Below are 11,781 nucleotides of genomic sequence, written 5' to 3'. Positions count from 1 at the left end.
ATTAAGTAATAGACAAAATTTTCTAATTCATAAGAGCTATATCAAAATAGCTACAAAATTTGCAAATATTTTTTTATGTAATGTCCAAATTTCTTATTGTACATTCGAAACAATGTTCGCGATGGTGACAACATTTTCTTAGGATAAAAGGTTCGAGATCGCAACTTTCCACTACAGGATTTCTCCGCTAAACAACAATTGTTGCTCGGTAGGAACATGCAGGCAATCTCTTGGATTTCGGGTTGGTGCCCGACAAATTCGCATCACTGTTTCGGCATCGGAACGACGAATAATAGTACGAGAACGACCGTAACGACGTCTCTAACAGCCCAGTCCTCTCGCAGAAGCGGGCACTTTACTATGCTACACTCTACGTCGCGGAAACGCGTCATGGTCTCCCTGGTCTAGAATTTACGATGTCTGAGATATGGTCGCATCAATTTCTTTGCAGATTTATATTCTACGTAGGACTGGAGTTTTTACATTTTTATTTGCTTACCCTAGCAAATGATTAGTACAGGGGGAATATAACTCAACTTTCTTACGAATAATTTCGAAAAATTTATTTTTTTGTAGAAAAGTGTTGTACCAATTTAAAAATATATAATAATTAAATATATCAGAGCCAGAACTACATAATCAGATATATCAAAGTCCGAACGACATCTTCTTTATAATAATTTTTGCAAAAAAAATCTAATAATGAACAATTATAGAAACTTTCTTACTCTTCAAAAATTTTCGATTTTATAATGTACTTACACTATAATATCATTTGTATGTACATGTATCATATTTTTTACAACCGATTTTCCATAATATTGCAAAAATCAACTCGTTTTCAATAAGGCTTAATAATCGAAAATATGACATTATTTTAAAAATTAAAAGTAAAATTATGTCAATATATATATGTTTAATAATGAATTATTTTTTAAATTCGATAATATGTAATTTTCTATACGCAAAGTATAATGATAATTGCAAAGTTTCACAAAATATACAGCTTTATTTTGATGTTTCTTGTAATAAAAATAAAAAGGTTTTATTATCTTCTAATTTTTAATTCAGAAGTTGTCAGTAATGATGATATTAATGAAAAATAGCACGCATTTTTATATTTAACTGAATTGTAACCATCTTCTACAATTTTTGTATGTATGTATGTGTATGTGAATGTATGTATATGTGTGCATATACAGAATATCTCAGATTATCATCGATTATTTAATATTTAAATATTTAATATAAACATGTATTTAATATTTATATAATAGGTTATATTTAATATAATTTAATTATAAGTTTTTAATTTTTATGGAAAAACAATTTTATTTTTTAAAATAAAGTATATTAAACACTTTTAAAAATAAAATTTTCTTTCAAAATAATTAATTTTATAGTAGTACATAATTCGTTAAAGAAATAATGTTCTGAGATGTCTTGTATATAAAATTATTATTGTATTTTATTATATACATATATAAAAGATAGAAATTTGATCTTGCAATTAAAGCAAAACAGAATTATACAAGGACAAATGAAGGCATTAACAAATATTTTCTGTAATACCTTTCATAATATTATCTGCAATGAATCTTGTATAACTTCCTTACACCGTCCAATAACAAAAAAATTGATAACGCACTGAGAATCCTTCTATGGCGTAAGTTAATTCATAAATCGTATAAAGTATGCACTGTTCTATTTATTATTGTGAATTATTTATATAATTTATGAATCATTCAAAATATTTTTTCACATTAAAAAACAAGGACATAAATGATATGGATAATTTTTTATGTTAAGTTTTACTTTGTAATAAAAGTTTATTTTATAATATGTATAATTTAATATCACTCACTTATATTTTTTCTAAAATTAAACATACGTAAATCAATATGTTTTATCAAATGTTTTATCATATATGCAGATGCAGATTTATTGTATTTTTGCAACATAGCATTTTAGTTTATAAAAATTATTTTCTTATGACAAAAACAATGTTTAAAATTAATAATCATAAAATATTTTTTTATTTTTTTTTAATTTTTTTAAATAAATTTGAGAGAGAGAGAGAATGCTATATAAATTAGAAATGATAGTTACAAATACAATACTTAATCTAAAACGATTGTATGTGTGCATAATAGTATCAGTATTAAATGGAACATTTGGAGTGCGCTAATAATATATGTTTCCTATTATCTGCGCGACTTTATTAGACATATTACAGATAAACTTATTTTAGAGGCTTGATCGATTGTTAAAGATATCTTTTATCCTCGCCTTTGACTTCCGAAACAATGTACTTCCTCTTGTGAAAATGTATGTATTTATTCTTTCTCGTGTATGTAATCAACTTTAAGATTGTCTAAATCTATAATTAAAATAACGAATTCTAGAATATTTCGTGGCCATATAAAACAAAAATATTTTATATAAAATGATGAAACGTATTATAATTTTTAATCAATTCTCCATTGCATATGCATTATATATACATTGCATGTATTTTTAAAACAATAATTATAATGGTAAATATTATACATTTTATATAATTTCTCATTTTATCAATATTTTCTATATATTTTCAAAAAAATTAGCCACAGGATAAAAGATAGCCGCAGCCATCGAACAGCCTGTGTGGAAAATAATACGCTCAAAGTATACGTGCGTATACATACGCATTTAAATGTGTAATATCTAAATATATAGGAAATATCCGCATGTATATATACCTATAAAAATGATGTATAATATATTAATGTATATTATAATCTATCTGCACTTGTGTGAGTGCTGTGACTAAAATATCGTTACATCATATCTATCAGCGTTTTTTTCGATGATAGATTGATGATAGTTTTTTCCGATAAATTTGTCAGATCTCGTCTTGTACGATGGTTTAGAAATATGTTGTTGGATCAATGAAGTACTTATAATAGAAATAGATATTTTAGTAAGAGTATATACACACACAACGAACATCTGGATAACAAAGCATGAAAATGCCCTTCCTTAAAATTGTGTTTTCCTTATTCAATCCATCGTAAACGCGATGATGTGTATAATATGTCTGTTCGATCGTCAGTGTCTTAATTCATTCAAAGTGAGCTTCAAAAATCGATGCGAATTTAGAATGTAGAACACGAAATACAAAATTACATGTTCACCTAGCTATATCAAATAAATTATAGGGACTTCATAATTAACATTTGTTTGCAGTATTTTATCCACGCAGTGGTTTATCCAATTATTTAAGATTTAAGTTGTTACAAAATATTTGTAACATCAAAAAGAAAAGAAAGAAATATTTATTATTTCTTTGTCACTATATGCAATTTATTTTATTTTCCTAGACTTTTTTAAGACTGATTTTTATAGGAATTTCTTTTCAGTTTGTCAACAGCACGTGCTCTAATCAATACGCGCATGCAATATGTAAGGTTTCTCATGTGTAATACGCGTATATTCGTATATTATAAAAACACACGTCTCATTTGATCTATTGTACACAGCTTTATGTAATTTATGAATAATTTGCCTCTTTCTATCTTATTTATAATTGTTACTTTTAAAAACTTTTTGTTATAATATTTCTGTTACTAAACCTTGACTGTTTATTGTATTTTAGAACTAAAATCTTTGTGCCAATACGCGAATTATACGTATAATAAGTACAAGGCGTATATGTAATTTTAAATGCACATGTGTAAGCTGATATGCATTATTAATCATACTATGTAAAAAAGATACTATATAAATTATTATAAATAAGTATATACATACACATCGATAATAATTAAGTACTATTTGTAGATAAAGATAAATAAACCTATAAATTATTTAAGGCAAATCTTTAATTTTATTATTGAATTATATGATACTTCTGCTCTTTTATAAACATAATTTTTAGTGTATTACCTTCCTTCCTTTTATTTTAATTATTTAAGTATTAATATATCTCAAATTATAACCAACAATAAAATTATATAAAGTTACAAAAAAATGAAATTGTAAAGTTTTAACTTATGGCATAAAATAAACATGTAAATTAATTAAATCTGATATTTTATAGACATTTTAAATTAAATATTAGTTCAGCAAATTTAAGGATTTCTTATAAATTCCAAATATTTTACAGCTTTTACATTATTGCTCATTACTCATTATACATATTACGTATATAATAGTATACAAATATTCAAGAAATGGATTTATATTTCAAATGAAATTGTATGTAGTAGATGAATAAATTTTTTCTTTTTCTAAATATATCTCATTGTAAGAATTTTTTTCTAAAATTTTCATATTATATATTACGCATTTGCAAACGCATATTATATGATAACATTAAATCGCTTGCAAAAAAATGTGATGTATATTATGCCTGGCCAAAATAAAATTTTTCTCTGCACCTTCATCTCGTTTTACGACTCATGTAATCATAAAGCCTAATGGCGCTATGATAAGTCAAGCAGTAGCTTGAATGATCATTTGACACTCATTGTCTTTCACAGAGAAATATTTCCGCTGTTTTATTTCAATATTGCTATTTGGTACATATAAGTTTGTCATATCTCTGAGGAATATTTAATTTAGCTTCTCTAGTTTCGCAATTTATTTAGCATTTTTATTTAAAATTCAAAGGTTCTGAATTGTGAGTGACGCGTTACAAATTATGACATGACTATACTTGACGTAAATATGAATAATATAAGATCTCTATCTGTACATCTACATTTATATTTTCTATATAAATATTGCTAATACAATTTAAATTGTCAAATATCTAAAATAAAAATATAACACGAAATAAAAAAATGAACTTTACGTGTGGATGTATCATCATTATCTAAAAATAATCTTTGTAATACTTAGCAATGTTTTTATACCAAATTTACATATTATAAATAACCATGAACTATGCAGCAAAATAGGGAACAAAGGAGTTCAGTAACCAATAGCCACATCAAAGACTTAACGAAATTTCATAGTAGAACATACAGCGCATGTGGCTTACGTAATATATCCATTTCGTTTCCACCCCTTTAAGCGAGGATATATGAAGACTCGAAGGAAACGGTTTTTGGTCTTTTAGGTCGGTAGGGGACCTGCCGATTCCATGACCAGCGAATCGCAGTAATCGATATTTACCACTCGTGAAAAAGAAGGTTCGAGAAGAGGTGTCAGCATTCTAATCAACAGCACGACTACTTTTTTCCGTAAAAAAAATATTCTCGATTTTGGAACAGTTAAATTTAAAAAGTCACAAATATGGAAAGTAATAATTTTTAAATTATGATTTGACTAATTCGTACAAAATAAATCTCATTCTATTAATTTTTAAAAAATACTCAAATGCATTCAAGAGAAGAAAAACGATAAAAAACACTATATTTTGTGAGGCAGACAAGAAAATAGATGAGAGAATTTTCTTTTCAGAATAGTGAGTAGTGCCAGTGGCTAAAAATTGGGTTTGTAACGGGGTTACATTTGTCAGTCTTATCGGCGAGAATAGAGAACGTGGGACAACAATGTCGTGCACTCATTATCGAACAATGGATTTGCGACGAGATCGATTGTACTTGGACTTTAAGTATCCTCAAAGCTATTATATAACGACCTGCCATACATCTTCCAACAGAAATTCTTGTTTTGAAGTTTGCAATAGTGCGTAATTTTCAATTTTTTATTCTAAAAAAAATCTATTTGCATCAAGATATAAAATTCATCCTAAAAATATAAAAGTAAAGTTCAATTCCAAATTTATCCTAATTTTAAATAAATTTTTATATGAAGGTTTAGATTATTTGCTTAAACTATATTTTTTATTTTTTATTTTTAACTTAAATTAGAATTGCTTTAAATGGTTTCTCTTATTACATCTTTTTAGAAACTGATGATACTTGAAAATTTTAAGAACTGATATATAGAGACAGAATAAAACTTTTACGGTATAAAATTATTTGATGTCAAAGAAAATTGGAGAATACGAGTTTTGCTGCTAAATTTTCTCATATAAAAGATATAACACCTTGATCCAATATGTAACACGATATTCCTTCTCTTACATTGCAGCAGTTATATTTTTTTATATAATAGATCAAATTATATAAATTTATCTATCTTTCAGAAAATTATCCAGAAAATTATTCAAATTTGAAGCCATCTGATTTAAGCAGAAATGATAACAAAACATATAAAGAAGGTAAAAAATATGTGACGCAGAAATTAACATATAAAAGTCAATGAATTTCGTATATATTTATGTTGGTTATTATTAAATCCTTTTTTAATCAATAATATTCTTTTTAATCAAGTTATATTAATAAAATTGTTAAAAATATAAAAAGATATTTCAAATAATATTTCTGCACTTAAAAATTAAAATAAAATACATTTTATTATATTTATTCTTATTTTTAATATATGCAAAAATATAATTTAAAATCTTTTTGTATTGAGTAATGTACAGATACTTAAAAAATATTAATTTTATTGTGTACATATATTAATAATTTAATTTTATATAATTTAATTATATATATATATTTTTTAATACTTGCTACATTGCTATTTTTACATTAATAACAATTATTCAAAAACTTTATTTTATTTATTTAAGTAAAATCTGTAAAAAAATTGATCAAATTCAAATATAAAATTGATTGTTCTTGGTCCCTGATTTAATCGAGTTATTAATTTCTACGCAATCAAGCTATTCGCTGATTTTGCTTTCGAATTGTTCGAATAATGCGATGCGAAACATGTCAGTTGCAGAAGCAACGAATATTAATTTAGCTTAGAATTCCATGTCGCAGGCAGAGGTGATCCGCCGTTTCAAGATTCAAACGTACAAATGACGAGAATCGCGAACGCATATACCACGAAGCATCATGAATCGATGCCGGTGGTTTCGATCGAGAAGATGCAGATTTGCCTAAAGCTGCTGGAGGATAGCAATGCAGCGCTGCATCTCAGAATTCATGATCTTACCGTGGAAAACAAGAGCTTGGCGAAGCGGTGAGAGATCCCACAGTGGTTAATTAAATGGTTATATAATTACGCGTTCTCTAAACTAAGCGCAATGTAACAATTACGTTTGACAAATATCTTTATCTCAAACAAACTCGCCAAACTCTAGATAATTTTCGATATGCAGATTCGAAAAGGACACAGTTAAAATGAAAAAACTGCAAGAAAATGTATTACTATTGCAAAATGAGCTTAGTAATGAGAAAATGAAATTAACCGATGTATTGGCAAAGCAAACGGTGAGATCGATTATTTCCGCTGAATAATAAAAGTATTTGAAAAGATGTTTAATGGTTATGTGTAGAAGTGTAGAGCTATTTTATGTTACAATGCATAAAAACCGAATAATTTTGCATAAAAATGAGATATAATTCATAATAATTAATTTAATTTATAAATAATAAAGCATTACTTAATTATTTTTTAATTAATTTCTTTTTGGCTAATTAATAACTTTATTACATTTTAATTATTTAATTTTTTATTATTTTCTCAATTAATTTTTTTTAATGTAGCATGTATTTAATCAGAGATCGTGTTATTGTTATGTTGTTATATCTATTACTAAGTTCTATTTTTTTTTAATAAAAAATGTAACATGTCTTTGAAGATGCATTGTTAACCAAATTTCTTTATGCTTTATATAATAAAAACTTCTATGTAGTAGAGTTAAATAATATAAATTATAAATGTAATGTGTTGATAAAAATATTGTATATAAAAATGTAAAGAATTAAAGAATTTAATATATATTAGGAAAAATTTCAATATATGTTATATAAAATATAACCATCATATAAAATTTAAAAATGCAGATATTTTAAATTATGATGTTATTGCAAAATCTCATAATATATAATTTACACAGTCTTATATGTTTACTTAAATATGAAATATATGAATTTGGATTGTTATGTGCAAACTTTAGAAAAATGACAAAATCTGTTTGGAAGATAAATGCACGTCATCGACAGATGTTGTTCCTAAGGTAGATCGCGAGTTTCAAATTTGGGAAACTTGCAAAGACTGCCACGGGAAATTGGAGAGATGCCAAAGGAAACCTTCGGTCACTATCACGAAGTAAGTTCTCAGGTTCAAGCTAGTTCAGTTACACGCTTCACTTACACAAGAGATTAAGCAAGTATACATACAAATACAAGCCTTCCTAGTTCAAACTTCTATCTAAACATTCTATCAAATCAAAGCATGTATTAATTAAGAATTTTAATAATTAAATTCGCAAATTGAATTTTTATCTGCGAGACATGTGAATACCTGATATTTTCGCTAGTTTAGATTTGAATGACAGTATACGCGATTAATATCTTTAAAAATTACTGATATTGCAAATAGAGTGATATCTAGAATTATAAGTTTCTCTTGCAGTATATTTCTATCTAAAAAACTTCTATCTAAACATTCTATCAAATCAAAGCATGTATTAATTAAGAATTTTAATAATTAAATTCGCAAATTGAGTTTTTATCTGCGAGACATGTGAATATCCGATATTTTCACTATTTTAGATTTGAATGATAGAATACGTGATTAATATCTTTAAAAATTACTGATATTAAAAATAGAGTGATATTTAGAATTATATGTTCCTTTTGCGGTATATTTCTATAAACCTCGATCAAAGCAACTTAATTAAGAATATCTATAGATTCTACAAACTTATTGGATATTAATGAAAACGAGAAAAGTAAAAATTTCTAATTATAAATTCTCTCTTATTATTTTTTCTTTCTCTCTCTCTTTCTCTCTCTCAAATATTATATATAATCACACATTAAAAGAAATTATATAATAATTATATAATAATAAAATAATAATTAAATAATTATAATTTAATTTTAATTTATAAATAAATATTAATCTAATCTCATTTTATTATATATTACAATTTTTCTTTTGATGTATCTGTTAATTATGTTCTCTAATTGCGCGAGTAGATCAGAATTTGAGTTACTGGAGAGGGATATGCAAACTTTAAGAGACGCTGTAATTGTTCGAGAAAAAGCATGGGATAAAGCGATGGAATGCGAGCAGAATTTTCGGCAGCAATTAGCACGGCTAACCGCGGAGATGATCACCACACGTCATCTTTGCGAAACTCGCCAAGATGAACTTCGCGAGATTACAAAGGTTTTGATGGTAATAACAGAAACCAAGCTTGGTATACAATCAAAATTAAAATTAAAATTCCAATATGTTAAATCAATGTATCGAATGTTAGCGTAATAAAACGACTCAACTTGAAAGAGCATACTTTTATACCGAAATATTAAATTAAAAACTTTTAGCGTTGATACATTTTCACCTAATATCTATATATTACATATGCATAGATATCTGCATATTGAGATATTTTTATTTTACATTTCAATAATATTATTATTTTATTTTAATTGTTAAAAGATGCTTTTGCATGTATATAATAAAGTATCCGTATCGTTTCATACGCTAACAGCTGTATATACCATATTTGAAAATGTTATATATGATATTTTTTATTGTAATCATTATATTTATTATTATATATATAATAAATAATACACCGATTACAATATTAATTGCGATATGCATATAGAACAAATTATTTGAAAATATTAAATATAATTTAAAAAATGTTTGTTAATAATTAATTATTATTAAAATTATTTTAATTAAGACAAGAAATAATATTTATTTTTATTTTAGCAAGTTTTTATTTTCAGGAAAAAGAATCGGAGCTAAAAGTGATGCAGAAAGAAATGCTGCATCTGAATAAATTAATTGCAAAGTTGCATCGACATCAAAAGTAAGCTGTGCTTAATTATGTTTATTTCATTAATAATAACTGAGTTTGCATCTCATTTGAAGTTGTTTATTAATTGTCAAGAAACATATATAGCATTGATGTTCATTATGCGCGTAATAATAATCATATGTTTGCAGCAAAAACTATAACGTCTAATTTTTTACAGAATCAATTATGTAATCTGTAATCGATCAAAAATACGAAAATATCAATTATGTTTGCGTTTTTCATTGCAAAAGACTTGAAATGCGATGCAAACATAGTAATAATTGTGGTTATACCAAAAGCATAAATTACTTGCCTTGTCATTAATTCGTTGCAATCATCTGCTCTTTGTTTTCTCTATGTTCCCTATATATTCTTGATAGCTAAACTAACTCGCGATACTGGTCACAAACGCAACGTAAATAATGCCAAATATACGTATATTAATAGATTATTTAGGAGAAAACGATCGCGCGAAACTAAGTGCGGTTATAGTACTCCGAAACTCTGAAGCGCCACGAGATTGAGCGGGAAATTGTCGTTGTACATCGCGTGACGTATGTCATACGTCATGATGACGTATGTGCTGCTTCCCGCGCTTTATACACATATATATATATATATATATATATATATATATATATATATATTAATAATAAGGGCGCAAAATCATTCTCTCCATGCGAGAAATGATAGTCAAATCGACGTCGATTCGACCGAGATTTCATTTCTCGCTGAGACAGTTTAGAAATAATAACACAGTAAATGTAATTTTGCAGACAAAAGAGCAAATACCTGTGGATATATTTGTTACTCGAAATTGCAAAATTTGATTTTCACATCAAAAATCTTATAAATTGATATATCTCAATTAAAGAATTAGTTCAAAGTTTTTGACGATTTCGAAGAATATGGGATGATTTTTCTGCTATTTATTACTTTGCTACAGATACTACACACACGCATGCACGAACACACATACATACATCTGCATAGTACGACAATATCGGAGATGACTTGCCTCAATTAATTCGTTGCGATGATCAGCCGTTTGTTCTCTTCATTCTCCCCACACTCTCGATAGCTGAACTCACTCGTGATGCTGGTCAACGACTCAAATAATGCCAAATACGTATATTATTGATAGATTATTAGTGCAACGAAACGATCACAGTTCCACTCCGACGCGGCGCGAGATGCCTCTGAAATTGCCGCGAATGCCGCGATATATCGCGTGACGTATGTCATACGTAGCGATATGTTTCTTCCCGCGCTTTAGGCTAAAAAGCGCGAAGCTTGAAAATAATGACACAATAAAATGTATTAATTTTTTAAATAATAATACATTTTAATTAAGATTTTGCTTGCGAATTATCTTCAATGTCTATATTATCAAAATAATTGTTTAATTTATATAATCTACAAATGATAAAAGAAACAAATAATACACATGCGTATATTTAATACAAGATTACACACAGCAATCTTTTGCCTGATTTTTGTGTCAAATATTTTATTAATTAATTATCTCGAATAAATGATTAATTAAAAGTTTTCTATACGATTTCTAGAAAATCGGTTTTCTTGCTTCTGTGTTATTCCTATTTAATTCTGCATAATGCAGCAAAATACGCAGCTTTAAGAAGCTTCTTACAATTTCAGAGAACTCGAAGAACACACAGGCGGCGATGTAAGTTCTAACATTAGCGAAAAGGATCAAAAATGCATCGAGGAGATTGTACAACGTGTACGAAGCTTTAAGGGTAAATCGAAGACGAAGTTCAAGTATACTTCAGATAAATATTCGCATTCAAATTCAAGCAGCTCTCGTGAACATAAAAATAGAACGGATTAAGCAGGTTCCTCGAAAGACCAACAAAATTAAACTTGTAATCATAATTTATTCGATGTTATAAAAAAACGCATTATCGCGTTTACATATATTAGATTTT

The 11,781-nt window shown here is 26.8% G+C and overlaps 2 protein-coding genes across 7 annotated transcripts in view; both read left to right on the top strand.

Annotated features, from left to right (window-relative positions):
- CCAP-R (Crustacean cardioactive peptide receptor) overlaps window positions 1-845 on the top strand; it is a 59,723-nt gene extending 58,878 nt beyond the window's left edge. For 5 of the 6 annotated variants that reach the window (XM_085480979.1, XM_085480975.1, XM_085480972.1 and 2 more), the window contains one exon: window positions 213-845. In XM_085480979.1, the coding sequence (XP_085337105.1) occupies window positions 213-408 (196 nt within the window). In that variant the 3' untranslated portion in view covers window positions 409-845. Of the gene's footprint in view, window positions 1-142 lie in introns of all 6 variants that reach the window. The other variant, XM_085480984.1, reaches the window with a different exon arrangement.
- Window positions 846-5,540: 4,695 nt separating this feature from the next.
- Window positions 5,541-11,714, top strand: LOC146725313 (uncharacterized). Its single transcript, XM_085480864.1, is given in 7 exon segments — window positions 5,541-5,676; window positions 6,828-7,029; window positions 7,169-7,280; window positions 7,970-8,121; window positions 8,997-9,198; window positions 9,762-9,844; window positions 11,492-11,714. Coding segments are annotated over 7 exon segments (1,110 nt in total).
- Window positions 11,715-11,781: the final 67 nt, after the last annotated feature.

This window comes from Nylanderia fulva, unplaced genomic scaffold (assembly GCF_048542155.1).
Source record: "Nylanderia fulva isolate GAGA-0341 unplaced genomic scaffold, ASM4854215v1 Scaffold1, whole genome shotgun sequence".
NCBI classification, from domain to species: Eukaryota; Metazoa; Arthropoda; class Insecta; order Hymenoptera; family Formicidae; genus Nylanderia; species Nylanderia fulva.
Note: the sequence above shows the minus strand (reverse complement) of the source record. Positions and strands in the feature narration are given on the sequence as shown.